General features: G+C 37.4%; 1 protein-coding gene across 1 annotated transcript in view; it reads right to left on the bottom strand.

Annotated features, from left to right (window-relative positions):
- Cht6 (Chitinase 6) overlaps positions 1-16,947 on the bottom strand; it is an 81,727-nt gene that overhangs the window by 27,116 nt on the left and 37,664 nt on the right. The window contains exons 2-4 of the mRNA XM_028180177.2: positions 4,955-5,006; positions 922-1,107; positions 661-812 (exon numbers count right to left, since the gene is read on the bottom strand). Coding sequence (XP_028035978.2) covers positions 661-812; positions 922-1,107; positions 4,955-5,006 — 390 coding nt within the window. The remainder of the gene's footprint in view (positions 1-660; positions 813-921; positions 1,108-4,954; positions 5,007-16,947) is intronic.

The raw sequence follows: 16,947 nt of genomic DNA, 5'->3' as shown, positions 1-16,947 counted from the left end.
AGTTTGTTTGTTTGAACGCGCTAATCTCAGGAACTACTGGTCCGATTTAGCTAATTTATTATTATATTTAGCGACATAGCTCACGATAGCTCATTTATCGAGGGAGGCTATATGCTATATAACATCACGCTAAGACCAATACAAGCGGAGCATCAATAAATAATGTTTCAAAATCGGGGGTTTTTTCCCTTTTCAGAGCTTCCGCTGCGTGCGCTGCAGAAACGGTTAAAGTTTCGCTAAAATAATGTATGACAGAATTGTTCTACTTCAAAAAATGTAAAAAAAAGTCCGCGACAGCATATGTCTATTTGTCAGGTTGGCTCACTATAACGTTTTTTATGCTAACCAAATTTGTTCTAAAATAAAGCATTATTTGTGAACTATTCCACGCGGATAAAGTCGCAGGCAAAAGCTAGTGTTATAATATACCTCACAATTAAAATATCTTTCAATTGTATCGTGATAATTTTCGGATTATTTGTAACGTTTGGAATTTGCGCCGTCCGGACTTTCTGAACTCAAACTTCGATCAAACAATGAGAATCGGACGCTATGGCGAATAAGGTACGGTGGATCTTATAAACTAAAACCCTTATCTGATCTACATACCGCTCCACAGCCAAACACTTGGGGTAATGTTATTCATAAACTAAAATGTACCTTAATAGCATTTCTGACGAACTCTTTCCTTCTCTCCTTGGACGCTACCATAGGGGAGAATCTGGAAGAACCCTCGTTCCATCCGCCGATGGCTAGGAGCGTTTTCAGATTCTTGTTATACGTCTTCAGTCCGGTGAACTTGGCATAACCACCTGATGATGAAAATATCAGTTTTGAACATAGACGGTTAGGATCTACGGCCTTTGGTCTGGCCACTGTTAGGGTTTACTGGAACGTAGAAAAAAAGAGCTTTTTACAGACCTTTCTCGATGTCCTGGTATTTGTCGAATGGTTTCAACGTGTTATCCTTCGTGAAACCTCCAAAGGCGTATATAAGATGCGTGCACAGGTACGGATTGATGTTCTGTGGGTTGAACTTGGCCGTACCGGGCCGATACACAGACCAGTTCGTGTAGTAACACACCACTCGCGGTTCGTTTGATGATACTGTGGAAGAGTAACAAAACATGTAAATGTTACTAAGAATTCCAAAACGGGAAGTCATTTGGAATAATTATTTCAAAACACGCCCACCTAAAAAGTTTCGTGGAATGTTCTGCGGTAAAAGTTATTCTAAAATTCAATAAGTACGAAAATTACATTCAAGCTGAAATAGTACGACCAGTGATAAGACTAAATAATCCAGAGCCAGTGGAAATTAATGCACTCCATTGTTCTGATGACGCTGAGTTTAACCCAACGTCGAGTCTAGTCTTACAATGTGACTTCATTTTTGCTTAGTTGGGTATTCTAACTCGGCCCATTAGGGGTAAATGTTCACAATGCGAATTCCACCATCCACCCCGAGATTAAAGTTTCATTTGTATTGGGTAAACAGTTTTCGGACCATTCGAATTGGAACGCAAATCTGCGCCGACCAGCAAAAATGCCTTCTCTTTTGATTAGCGTGATTCCGTATTCCAATTTAAATGAGACTCCAAACACACATGTTTCATTTTGACCACGGCCGTGCCATTTACAAAATGAGTAAATCACCCGGTGATATATTCTCAAAAGATCAAGCAAATACATAACTTATGCAATCTGCTTGGTATTTCCGCGTCTGCGCCGGCATTATTTCTAAATTTTACGCAATACCAATCCAATTTATTGTAGTAATACCGAATTTTTATTGTCTTCTAATCTTACATTTTGTTGGTCGAAAAGGAAAGTGGTTAAATACTAAATTATCTAGCTTCGTTTTCAAATTGATCTAGAAACTAACTTATTTCTAAACTCTTTCTTTTTAACGAGAAGATCGAGTTTCTACATTGAATGTAATGTGGCTGTATTGTGTAGTTACAACTTCGTAACGACTTTGACATCGTGTGCCAATATGCGTGGCGATAATTAGATTGTGAGGTTTATAATCACTGATGAATCTTAAAATCGGGTAGGTAGGCTTATATTTTGTAAACTTGAACACCGTTGCAACGCAAGATACGAATGCACCGGACGTGTTATCCTTTAGGCCACGACAACTTCAATCATTTGATCTCGGTAAAGCACTGAGGCATATGGGAAAAGCGACGAAGCGAATTAACCCATAGACACAGCCCACTGAGTTTCTCGCTGGATCTTCTCAGCGGGTCGCGTTTCCGATCCGGTGGTAGATTCTGCGAAGCACTGCTCTTTCTAGGGTCAGTGCTAGCAACACTCCGGCTTGAGCCCCGCGAGCTCACCTACACACGTTAGGGCGAAGCTGAAATAGCCTCTCAAGGCTATCAGCATAGGTAGGCAAAAAAAAGTCAAGTAGTAGTCAATACTTGAACATTGTAAGCAGAGAAGTAGCTTAATTGAGACATAAATTCACTAAACAAATTCCTTGTGTTCTAACTTCTATCTAACTAGTTCGCATTCTTCTTTTCCCCGGAGAAGAAGAATGCGAACTTCTTCTGAACTGAATTTATGTCTCAATTAAGCTACTTCTCTGCTTACAATGTTCAACTATAGCAACAAAGATCCCTAAGTGGCTGTTTATAAAGTTATAAATTCTTTTTTTTTTTCGGACATAGTTGTGTAGCATCATGTATGCCAAGGATCGGTGGAATCTAAAAAGTAAAATAGAATTAATAGTGACTTTAGGATTGAAATAACCTATAAACTTGTAAAATGGTAGTCCCACGCTATAAAATGTTCGTGTTTCGCGTTAATATGGAACTAATTAACCGGAAAATTGTTAAAAAAATAAAAGATTAACTTGATCTGACTGTTCGTCCATGAACTACTGATCAGGGTTGCCATTTGAAAGAAATACCAATTATTTACTCTGGTAACTAATTCAATTGAAATTGCTGCAACGTTTTCAAATCTATCCAGTAATAATCTCTAAATAACTTCATCAAATTCTGCTTTGTCGTATTCTTAACTACTAACAACGACACCAGTACTTAAAATGCTTATTATGAAATCGAATACTGATGAAACATTTTTAATATGATACTAATTAACTTATCGTAATCCTCAAAGAAATAATTCATAATTAAAATCCAATTATAAAATTGCTAAACCTTACATGAATTATTTTCTATTACATTTAGTAGCAACCCTAGTTAGTGTTGCCATAAGAACAGTATTACATTAAGCGAATGTCGTCAGAATTATTTTGAACGAAGTGTGTCGTTCGAGACCGCAACAAAATAATTTGTTATATTCCTTTTTTTTAGTGTAACAATCCTATTTAGTTATGGCCAATAATAAAATACAAATAGAGTATGAAACATTACAACATTTCGTGATGCTTCTTTTGTTTTTTTGTTAGCGGCAACAAAACTTACAAGTGACATAAAGATTCGTCTAAGATTGTGATTGTTGCCAGTTTTTAGAAAACCTATTTCTTTTATAATACTCATTCGTTGAAACTACTCCAGCGCCACCTGTCACATTGACACTTCGTATTTCATTGTCAGATTACAATCAAATCCTTGACACATACGAGTTAATAAAGCCCACCGCCATATTCACTAGCTTAACGATTATAAATTGAAATCTTCCAAAACAATGGGCTATAACGTGAAGTCGCAATTAATTAGTGGGTGTGCGCCTTACGTGGTAACCTCCAAACAATTCTTGGGACGAACAAACATGAACAAAAAAATTACGGTCTTAAATTGAGAAGCTAAGAACTAGGTACATGTGAGAGCAGTACAATTTTCACATCTAGTCATACTTGTGGCACTTGGTCTTCGAAGGCACATTAGTGGAAGCAGATGAAATGCAAAACACTGCTGTGAGCTCTGTTAACCCACAGCCTATTTCTGCCGTGAAGCAGTAATGCGTTTCGGTTTGAAGGGTGGGGCAGCCGTTGTAACTATACTGAGACCTTAGAACTTATATCTCAAGGCGGGTGGCGCATCTACGGTTATAAATGTCTATGCGCTCCAGTAACCACTTAAAACCAGTTGGGCTGTGAGCTCGTCCACCCATCTAAGCAATAAATAAAAAATTCGCTGGATCTTCTCAGTGGTCGCGACTCCAATCTGGTAGTAGATTCAGCGAAGCACTGCTCTTGCTAGGACCTGTGTTAGCAATTCTCTCAGGTTGAGCCCGTGAGCTCATCTACCGGTCCTCGCGAAGTTGGAATAACCCCTTAAGCTACCAACAATTAAATAGGGAAAAATCTAAGAACTCTTTTCAAACCTAATTGGAAAAATGACCTAAGAACCGGTTTATGCGGTGTGAAAATGATCTCTAGAAATGCACTGTGGTTCAAGGTAAGGCTTAACTTCTCACGAGACGATGCAGTGGCATAAAAAAGGTGACGGGATCTTCTGTGCTTAATCAAAACTACTTCTGCGGTAGGTCCCTCTTGACTATATAAGCTACAAACTATTCCAGACGTCGGAAACAATGTAATGACAATAAAAAAACTAAAAAAATTCAATCCATAAAAGTATTTTTGTGATTTGTATCTATGATATCGAAGAAAGAAGAAATTACTATCTAATATACCTACCTACTAGTTAAAATAAAAAATGCGACCCTGGTATCTCTTAACTTTTTTTTTATTATTTTGCTGTTACCACCATACTGCCTATTTCTCGTTCCAATGTAGCTGTGACTTCAACCTAAATTCTCATAGTAGCGGCTCGTATGCAAAACGCAATACATTCTCATCGATTTTTTTCATTCCCATTGGTTTTTGACAAAAATAGGTAAGTAGGTTTCTCATCAAAACTTCTTAAAAATGTATTAAAAATTGTAATCTTTTATTACTAATATCAAGAATGTCTAATGTCACTAAGCTAATCGATAATATTTTAAGTATGTATAACTTTTAATTGGAAAACTTTACCTGGCGTTGTTGCTATCACTGCCAATAGCAGAGTCAGCCATATTGTGGATTCCTGTGAACAATAGAAATCGGTATTAGGAAAAGTTTTGAACAACCTCGCCGTCATACGGAGCCAATCATGAAAATTAAACTAAAGCTTCCTAAGCTCATAAAAATGTATTAGTAAAACTACTGTAATTTGAATAAAATTACACAGAATTTCATCAGCTTGCCCGTCTAACGTAAAGCTGGCGCTGTAGTCCGTAAACATCACCACATCACGGATCGTAAAATATCAGGTCAGGGTTCTTTGCTTTTTTCTCCTTAACTTTTACTGGTGGTAGGACCTCTTGTGAGTCCGCGCGGGTAGGTACCACCGCCCTGCCTATTTCTGCCGTGAAGCAGTAATGCGTTTCGGTTTGAAGGGTGGGGCAGCCGTTGTAACTATACTGAGATCTTAGAACTTATATCTCAAGGTGGGTGGCGCATTTACGTTGTAGATGTCCATGGGCTCCAGTAACCACTTAACACCAGGTGGGTCTGAGCTCGTCCACCCATCCAAGCAATAAAAAAAAAAAAATAATAATAATGATTATTAAGATAAGAATTTAGCTTTCCAAACAAATAAAAATAGTAAAGTCATTTCCGCCACCTATAAAACAGGCAGACACATTAAGCAATCTACAATAATCTATTCTAGAACTCAAATTATTAAACGGTTACATAAAATACATATAGAATACATCATTATATGTAATAGAGCTTATGCATTTCCTAAATGATTGCACAATACAATGGACACTATTGTGCATTGTTACTTATTGTATGATACTGTACTTTTTTTTTTTTAAGAAATGGCCCCAGCGCCTTATTCCTTGAATTTTTCAATGTCACAGTATAAAGAAAATCGAGCAGTACTTAAATAAAAATAAAAATCTAAATATAATTAGTTCGTTCGTTAGTCTCGCTAAAACTCGAGAACGGCTGGACCGATTTGGCTAATTTTGGTCTTAAATTATATGTGGATTATATGAAGATAAATATGAAAATGCTCGGAATTAAATAAAAATAACAATTTTGTTTTTCCTTTGATGTGTCCCCCGTCGGACGGATTCCTTTTGTTTTATTTTAAGTTTATTTTATACAAAAGTTTAGGTCTTTTATTTATCGATTGAGGCTCTACGAAGTCTGCCGGGTCAGCTAGTTTCTATTAAATCTTAATATCGACGACGACTTTATGACCCACTTCACCGACCCCTTTACCGTTACGCGAACCATGTCCACATATTTCCGCGCCGGCCATAACTAAGGAATTGTTCCGGTTCGGTATTCAGGCTTCGTCGCCATCCACCATCGTCCGACGGTGACCGTTATCCGAACAATCGAAGTGCCGCCATGCCGGTCGCGTTATGAATATTCTGTTATGAATTAATAAGTTTTATGTTTCGGACCGTTTTGTCATCCTGTGAGGTTTATGCGTCCGGTGCATTTACGGTACTTAAATTAATGTATATTTTAAAACTGTAACAATATAACAGTGCAACATTATAAAAACTAGTGGTCCCGCAGTAGTCGAAATTGTTAATCGATATCGATCGATTGTTGATAGACTATTGTTAATTGTAATTATAAGTTTGAACATTATTATGGTTCTATTGTCAAAGACTATTTATTATACTTCTATAATCACAGATTTCGTCAAGACTACCCTATAGACAAATATACAATATTAACCTTTTTTTTTTAAGTGATTTTATGACCCGGTAACTAAGACCTTTAAGTCATGTCTTATTTTTATTTATATTCTTATTTTTATGAAAAATGATAATATGGAGTGAAATGAAATGAAAATGATTAATTTGAGACGTTAATCAACTGGGATGAAATTAAATGAAATGCAATGATATGGAATGAAATATAATCTTAGTAAAATGGTGGTCATTTACTAAGATTTTTTCAGTGGACTTTTTGGAGGATCCCGAGAAGTTGCGTCCAGCGGCTTTGTTTCATTTTCCCACATTTGTGCACTTTCACAGATATTAAACAGTTAATAAACCACCGTTATTACACATTTAAACCTGAAGAAACACTAAATAGACAAAATAAAACAAATCGCACAACTTCACTCCTCGCGTTCCCGCCAAAAAGTCCACAATATTAACCTATTCTCAATTTGACCACAGACTATAAGCAACAAAAGTTTGACAATAAACATAGAGTATACATATGTGTGTGTGTCAAATATATGGTAGTGTGTGTAATGTTTTTTTTTGTTTGAGTTAATATTATTAATGCATCATTAAAAAAAAATATTAGCATTCTGCACTCCTTCACTATATTCTCTATAAGTGTGGGAAATTTCATACTCCTCCGTGGGCGCAATTTTTGTTAAAAGGGTTACAAAGTTTTTGCTTCACGTATTTATATTGACTGACTCTGTGGTGCAGTAATTTTATTATTGGCCAGACTTTTGCTCCAAGGGTTGTGGATTCGATTCCCACATCGGCCAAGCATTGTGTGATGAACAGGCTTGCTTGTTCTATGTCTGGATGTTTATTATTTATATATGTATATATTTAAACATATATATGTAAGTATGTTTATCAGTGTCTGGAGCCCATAGCACAGCGAATCCTAAATTGGGGCGGGATGATCGTGCGTGATTTGTTCCCAGTTGATAATATTATTATTATTATTCATATTCATCATCATCAACAGCCCACAGTCGTCCACTGCTGGACATAGGCCTCTCCCAATCTACACCACTGAGCCCGGTCTGCGGCTCTCCTCATCCACTTCTTGCCGGCCACCGTGCGGAGGTCATCGCACCATCTAGCCAGGGGGCGTCCCACGTTACGTCTTCCGCTGCGCCGTCTCCTCTCGAGAAGTTGTTCATATTACTCTTGCTTTATTTATCTTTAGTTCGGGTGCGACTGAGGTGACACCAGTCAATGTCGGGAGAATCGTTTGTGATTATCCTTACATCTATTTTTACCAACTACCCGCAACCCGAAAAGAATTCATCCTCGCTATCTAAAAATACTACGCTCATCCATTATATTTAACGGTAGGCAGCGGCTTGGCTCTGCCCCTAGCATTGCTGAAGTCTAAGGGCGACGGTAACCACTCACCATCAAGTGGGCCGTATGCTCGTCTGCATACAAGGACAATAAAAAAAAAAAAAAAACTAGAATATTTTCCGCGTAAAATGCGTCTCTGGAATGAAGTAGCCTCCAAAATATGGCTTGAAATAAGTCCACAGCGGTAGGCAGCGATTTAACTGTAGGTATATTGCTTCACTCAGACTCAATTATATTAAGAAATCTGTAACAAACCTATTTTTGCACAACACACTGTGTCTTATAAGTATGCGTGTAGTCTGTATAATAATGTATGCCAGCGAATCGGTAAACATTTTATTTATGTTGATAAAATGCAATGTAATTTGTCGAAGTGAGAAATAATAATGTTAATTTTAAATGCCCAGCGAAGCGGTTGGGTACAGCTAGTACAGTGTATAGCTATGTCATATAGCTATATTCTAGCAACGTCCTAGATTGGTGCCAATCCTGTATTAATCGACAAAATGCGAGCGAAGTCGTCGGTAATATCTAATATGTTACAAGTGAAATGAGTTGGTACATAAAACTCCGATCTATCTTACAAAGGACTTATGTAAGACGCAATTAGTTGGCATAACTCGATGATAGACCTCCCTCATTACGGACTTAGACTTTCACGCTTGATGCCTCGAGGGGTAATGTTATTATAGGTTTTGGTTCAGTGACGCTCTAAATGAACTGTAACTGTGTGTGTGTCTGTGTTTTTTTATATTTTTTTTATTGCTTAGATGAGTGGACGAGCTCACAGCCCACCTGGTGTTAAGTGGTTACTGGAGCCCATAAACATCTACAACGTAAATGCGCCACGCATCTTGAGATATAAGTTCTAAGGTCTCAGTATAGTTACAACGGCTGCCCCACCCTTCAAAGCGAAACGCATTGCTGCTTCACGGCTGAAATAGGCGTGTGTGTGTGTGTGTTAGGCTCTTTAAGCACCGACCACAGTCCTGGTCGAGCTCTTCGATTACGACGAAGATTTTGACGAGCGAACTAACACAACCCATTGAGTTTCTCGCCGGATCTTCTCAGTGGGTCGCGATTCTGATCCGGTGATAGATTCCGCGAAGCACTGCTCTTGCTAGGGCTAGTGTTAGGACACTTTCTCAGGTTGAACCCGTGAGCTCACTTATCCGTCCGCGCGCAGCTGAAATAGCCAATTCCAAAATAGCTAGGTAGCTCAGATCCGTCTATATTGAACAAATAAAAGCAAAACTGGACATCGATATACACACACAGGCCTGTGTCCCATTAGGCTTAATTGATTCGACTGTCAACATTGACGTCGAACCACACCTTGACCTATATTGTGGATGACACTGTAATTTTAATGAGCTGACTGGCATATAGGTCATCTGTGCCATACGCGGCGCACTGAAGTAATTATGTCGATTTCTGATACTAAGCGCCTGGATAGCCTAAACTTTCCTTCTTTTGTTTGTATATTTTAGCCTTTTGGGTTTCTTTGATATAGATTCACTCTCAGTATCTTCAGATTCTATTAGATATTCCGGCGCGTTTCTGATCAGGTGGTAGATTCTGCGAAGCACTGCTCTTGCCAGGGCCAATTTAGCAACACTCCCGGCTTGAGCCCCGAGAGCTCACCTACACGTCTAGGAGAAGCTGAAATAGCCTCTCAAGGCTATCAGCATAGGTAGGGATAAAAAAAATTAGAGAATTCGACATAATTACTTTAATGCGCCACGTACTACCCTAAAGTAGCCGTAGGCCGAGCTTGAATTTGTCGTGGCCTAAATGATAAGACGTGCGGTGCATTCGTATGTAGCGATGCAACGGTGTTCGCATCCCACCGGCAGGTACCAATTATTCCACTGAAATTCGTACTTATTAAATGTTCACGATTGACTTCCACGGTGAAGGAACAACATCGTGTAATAATCAATCAAATTTGTAAAATTATAGTTTGCACAACTACCAGTGGTAGGACGTGTTATGAGTCAGCATGGGTAGGTACCACCACGCTGCCTATTTCTGCCGTCAAGCAGTACTGCGTTTCGATTTGCAGGGTGGGGCAGTCGTTGTACTGTTAAAAGTGAGACCTTAGAACTCATGTCTCAAGATGGGTGGCGGCATTTACGTTGATGTCTATGGGCTAACCACTTAACACCAAGTGGGCCGTGAGCTCGTCCACCCGTCTAAGCAATAAAAAATAAATAAAGAAAAAATTTCAGTTAACGTGTTAAGTCAAATTACTATCTTTAAAAGTTATCGTAGTATAATGGTTAAGAAATGATTCGATTGATTTTGTATGAACAATAAAGAACAGATTGTGTAACTAAATACAAAATCTCAAAAATTTTGATTTGCGTAATTTCGGCGGTGGGGCGTCTAGTAAAACCGCACGGGTGGGTACGACCACCAGAACATTCATAGAAAGCTTCGTTCACCTCACGCACGAGCGGTCCTTTTATCATTTTATTGTTGGTTACCGTTTAACAATTACTGTTTACGTTTCTATTGATTGCCCTCGATCGGCTCTGCTTCTTGCAGCGATTAAATGCTTCTTGGTGTTGTTTTATTTAAACTAGATGATGACCGAGTTATGCTCGCCTTTTTTTTTGATAACGCCATCTTGTTGTGTCTTTAAGCGGTTAGTTGCCCTCAATTAAGAAAAATAGTGTTATTATTCGCCAATAGATGTCGGGAAGAGTTGATTATTGAAAACACGAATAAAACAACATTTTCTGAAAATAAATTGCAGCTGATCGATTTATCGCCCCCGAAATCTCTTGTATACTAAATTTTATGAAAATCGTTGAGGCCGTTTCCGAGATTCAGATTATATTAGATTATTTAATAAAAAATTAATAAAAAAATAAGATTAATATACAAGAATTGCTCGTTTAAAAGTATAAGATTTACGCTTCGGTATTTCACGGTGGACGGTATCTCTAGTGATACAGCTAATAAAATCAGTGTATGCGACTTACCCAATAGTAAGTAGTACGTATGTTTAGATTTTACTCTGTAATTTATCGAATTTTCAAATTTATAGACCGTTTTCGACCTATAGTTGGAAGACGTTAACAATACTTTTACGCCGATGAGACTAACGCCATCTATCGCCAAATAGCCGAATGAATATCGAAGGATCTAGTAACATCTAGAACGCTCGAGGTGTACAACGCCATCTATTGTCAGATAGCGGAAAAACAATACTTGAAATGTGTGGAATATTCTCGATAATTCCAGCGATGTGGTATCAGCTATAAAAGTGTTGCAGAGATGCCACGCAGTTAGTCAGTAATCGGAACTACTCAAAGCGAAACAGCGAACGGATCACCTGAAGCGAAGCGGAAGAAGCGAATTGAGAATTTTAAAGTGTTTGTGAAATGTTTTAAGTGTTGTTCTAAGTGCTAACACAGTGCTAACTTGTAATTCGGTAGAATTTTTATTTATCCCGGACCCCAGCGCGTAACAATACTTACTAACCATGAGCACTTAGTAGCCATTTCTTATTGAAAGAAATTGCTATAACTTTTCCGGGTAAGCGGGTGTATTGTGAACTTGCACAGATAAATCCCGCTAACCTGCCTATTTCGGTCACTAAACTGCAATACTCTACGGTTTGAAGGGCGACATAGCCGTTATGCTATACGATTGAGAATCAAGCCCGTGTCTCAAGACGGGTGACGATATACGCCTTGTAATGTGTATGGATTTCAGGGCGACGAACACTTTCGCTAATCTAAGCAATAAATAAACCCTGCAGACTTGGGTAACACCAGTCTGGCTATTACTGTCGCGCCTAATCCTTGCGTTTTAAATGTAGGACAACTGTTTATCCTTGAAAGGTTCAAAAGCACCAAGGTTGGCGCTAGCATTGATGACTGTCAACCCTAATAATTGGGAACTATGCTCGGTATTCATAGTGCTACAGCGCTTAAAAATGGCGTGTCACTAAAAGATTTTCCTGTTACAAAAAATGCATAAAATAATCTATATATATATATAAAAATGAATTACTGTTCGTTAGTCTCGCTAAAACTCGAGAACGGCTGGACCTATTTGGCTAATTTTGGTCTTGAATTATTTGTGGAGGTCCAGGGAAGGTTTAAAAGGTGAGAAAATATAAAAAAGCCCGGAATTATATAAAAACAAACAATTTTGTTTTTCCGCTTTGATGTGTCCCCTTGATGTGTCTTTTATTTATCGATTGAGGCACTACGAAGTCTGCCGGGTCAGCTAGTTTAAAATAAATATGTTTTCATATGAAAAATGCTTTTGAAGTTATTCACTTTTCCAGGGATTTTTCAAAATTTTAAGATTTCAAACTTATGTTATTCATTTGGCAATCACAAACACGATGAAAGATAAATCAGTTATACCGGTCGAGCTGTTCTCCAAAGATGCTCAACACGTTCCCAATTGATTATACCATATATATAATAAAATAAAATATATTAAAATCGACAAATGAAGCAATACTATTTTTGCACCTGGTCCCGCCTGCTATTTTCTACCACTGCATACCACATCCACAGTGGCAAAGCCTTATTTGATAACGTTCTTTTTTTAAAGAATTACACTAGAATGTTTTTTTTTATATACACGAATAAGGTTGTCACTACTACTGATAAAGATGATTTAACAACAAAATTTATTTATCAACTGGTACTAATAAAAAAAAGACTATTTATTCATAGACTGTTAAGTAAATGTAGGTGCCCACCTTGAGGCATGAGGTTTGTTACAATTGTAGACTGCAGTGACATTTAAGAAACAAAACGTAAAATTTTTGGCTTGACTGCCCCTCATGGTCATGAGCGACTGTGGACAGTTCTCCGTAGGGAACCTGATGCACGTGAAAGAAGTGAAACTTCTCATGCGGTGTGTAGAGTTGTGGTTTTCTTCATTTTTCATTGTTAAATCAAATTTCTCTTGTAATAGGGGAATCTATGTATAAGAGAAACGACCTAGTTACTTTGTTCTTTCCTCTATCTACGGTCGAGTGGTTCGCAAGACGCTCAATCTATTTTCTCACTCTCAGTCTTCCTAAATTGTATCTTTTGTCTTTAGACGTAACGAATCTGTTGCCAGTGAAATGGTACTCTCAATGCGCCTAAAGAAGTTTCTCTTCAAAAATGGCGCAGTTAAGTGTGCTAAAGATCATATATACGTATTACATTATGTACTATCCATACTGATACCATACATATCATCTACGCTTAAATTAAGAAAGTTTGTAAAATAAATAATACTTAAAAAATTGAAGTTCCGTACAACCCTACACGTCTGACATAACGAACTGGTCCGAACGAGGCGCGCGTCTCTAATGGAAGTTTCACTAAGATAAATACTTCCTTGTTTTACGGCATATTTGCTTCGGTATGCTGATGAAGAAAGCTAAGATTATAATTTTTTTAAATCCTATTTCAAATTGAATGGATTAATGTAATAGGACAAAGTAAAGACGTGCAATGAAAAATCACGGTGCTCTTAGATAGATAGAGATAGAGATAGACGATAGAGGAGTATGAAAGGAGAAAACATATTGCGCCCACCCCAGGTGACTGGGAGAAGGGCAGATTAATGATTATGATGAACTTAACCACCGATTCGAAATTTGTATATGAAGATTTATTTTTTATTGCCCTTGTAGGCAGACGAGCATACGGCCCACCTGATGGTGAGTGGTTACCGTCGCCCATGGACTTCAGCAATGCCAGGGGCAGAGCCAAGCCGCTGCCTACCGCGATCAAATATTACTCGAGTTCTTAACAAATAAAAACTAGTTTAAGGATATTTTTAGGAGCGTCGGCTTGCCACGCCCAGGCTACGCCTAGACGCCAAATCGAATCATAACTCTCCGATTTCAATATACATATTATGTACAATAAGCGATCCAAAACTTTTGTCATTGGGACAATTTACGTTTAAGTTAAATTGGGATCGTGGCGCGTAAAATAAAACTATTCGACTGTTGTTCTAATCCCAACCTTCTTACATTATTTTTTCTTTATACATTTAACATCATATGTTCGTAAAAAAAATTGAATATTCCTACACTAGCTCTGCACAAATCATTCCGACCGACCATCTAATGAGCAAAAATCGAAGATTGGATCCTTTTACAAATCCGAGATTTCGTCCACCTTGAGATATAAGTTCTAAGGTCTCAATTATAGTTACAACGGCTGCCCCAAACCGAAACGCATTACTACTTCACGGCAGAAATAGACGAAGCGGTGGTACCTGTGCGGATCCACAACAGGTCCTACCACCAGTAATTACGCAAATTATAATTTTGCGGGTTTGATTTTTATTACACGACTAGCGACCCGCCCTCGCTTCGCTTCGGAAACATTAAAACACACATGAAACCAAAATAATAAAATCAAAAAAAAAATAAAAAAAGTAGCCTATGTTCATCAGGTACAATGTCGGCTTCTAATGGAAAAATAATTTTTCAAATCGGTCCAGTAGTTTCGGAGCCTATTCGAAACAAACAAACAAACAAATCTTTCCTCTTTATAATATTAGTATAGATGTTATTCCTTCACCGTGGAAGTCAATCGTGAACATTTGTTGAGTTCGTATTTACGTACGATGAATTTAGTATATTTCGTTGTGATTAATGGTAATACATTACATATCTGTTCTAATACAAAGTCGTGTGATACAGCTCCGCTCCAGTTACTGGGATAACGTGGAACTAAGATCATTGCACCCGTTGTTCTTGATCTTAACGTCAGAATCAAAAGGCTTTAACCGCGATCACAAGAACCAACGATTAAGAATCTTATTACTTTAACGCGTGAAAATATAATTTGTTATCTAGGAAGTTTCGTGTTAAATAAATTCCAATATAAGCAACATCAACCGAAAGTTATAGGTATCGATTTTATGAATCATTCCGCAAGATATTTGATTTTTTTTTTAATAGATAGCAATGATACTGTTGTTTTTAAAAGTTGCCAGTAGACATATGCGTGGGCCACTAATTACACAAAATCGATTTGAACCTGCGTCTCAAAAAAAAAAAGGGTGCGTGTACTTATGTACGCGCGTAAGAAGTTATACTTTATTTTTATTAAATTTACTTCTTTTTTTTTATTTAAATTTTAATCAATTTGAAAAAAAATCGATTAAACAACATCGTCAAACACGCATATTGGACATCGCTTTTCTTGACATCGTATAAATTCGGTAATTCTCGGTACGGTTCGGAAAGTTTCTTTGCGGCTATATTCAGACTCGCCGAGTTACGTCGGTCGTATTGTAATGAGCGATTTAGTGGGCAACTTCATTCTGTTAATTTTGTGTCACGGTGCGCGCGCACCGTAAAATTTCACTCATAAATTTTTCATAACGCGCCTAAAGAAGTATAACTTAAAAATGTCAATCTCTATCATTTCTATTCGAATATATGTAAAAGTTGATGTATATATAGTTATAATATGTCCTAGGTCGGAAACGACTGAGCCAATTTCGATATTTTTTTACAAAATACTTCCAATTAGCCCAGTGAGTGATCCTTTGAGTTTGGTAGCGATCGAAACAAAGTCAAATATCAAACTTCGGCCAACGAACCGGGCTAGGTTTTATAGTAATTACTAATTCAAGTCGAATGTCAATTAATCTCTTCTATAGATGATCGACATTAAGATATACGAATGCAATTTAAAAAAACAAAAAATCGTTAAGTCTATTTCGTTTGCACAGCTGTAATTAAATCGCAACGGTTAACTGAAGCTTATAAGTTGTTGTTAGGCGAATTACGACACTGACCAATTATATTTTTTTTATTGTGAATGTGAGTAATTTTCATCACAATGACATTGAACTATGGCGCGCGTATCTGTATTTAAAAAACTTTCGGAGCCATCGGTAATTTTGTTTTTTTGATGAAGATATTATATTCTAGATCGGGGGTTCCCAAACTATTTTGGTAAAGACCAAAATATAGTTAATATAATAAGTAAATAATAACTGGAAACAAATAATTTATGGTCATCCGGTCCCAAATTAGGATTCCCTGTGTTATAAGTACTAGAGACTGACATATATAAGATACTTATATACATTTATATATTATTATATACATGTAGGATTGGTAAGAATGGAAACGTATGAAAAGAGTATGGAACGGAGCGTTAAGATGTGTGTGAGAGAAAACGGAAAGAAAGGGAAAAGAGAATGACAGAGAAAATGAAGATGGCGAAGACGGTTAAAAAATGAGTAAGGCGTAATAAAAGTGTTAATTAATTTTTTATTATTATTATAACAGAAGATTTTGGGACAGTAGAAGTTTTATTTTATGCGCTGCGATCCCTATTCTACATACATATATAGACAATAAACATCCAGACAAAGACCAAGGAAACCTGTTCAACACGCATTTTTTTCCCGATGTGGGAATCGAACCCACGATCCTCGGCGCAATATTCAGGACCGATATCTACTGCATCACCGAGTCAGTCTTAAAAACAAACTTAGGTCAGCCATTTACGTGAAAATAAACTGGATACTTCAGACCCCCATAGCCAAATTACTTTAAAGGTCTGCCCCACCCCTTAAATAGGAAACTCAGTCTGTTTTGTGGTGGTACTTACCCGTGCGGGCTGACTATATTCCCTGTCATTAGTATTTACGGAAACTCCAAATTTTTATTTGATTTTTATTATACGAAATTATTCCTTCATTGTGGAAGTCATTAGTGTAAATTTGTCAAATACGTCGTATTTCATTAGAAAAATTGGTACCTGCCTGCGGGACTCGAAAAACGGCACACTCACATCGCTCGATACGAATATACCGGACTGTAACTGGACCTCTTGTCCTTTACGCCACGTTGATTATCATCATATTATTATTTAAGACGTCCCTAATACTTTATAATAAAAACGTAATATATAACCATAACATAATTAA

Source organism: Bombyx mandarina, chromosome 08 (genome assembly GCF_030267445.1).
Source record: "Bombyx mandarina strain Sakado chromosome 08, ASM3026744v2".
NCBI classification, from domain to species: domain Eukaryota; kingdom Metazoa; phylum Arthropoda; class Insecta; order Lepidoptera; family Bombycidae; genus Bombyx; species Bombyx mandarina.
The sequence above is the reverse complement of the archived record's forward strand: the minus strand, read 5'-3'. Positions and strand labels throughout refer to the sequence as shown.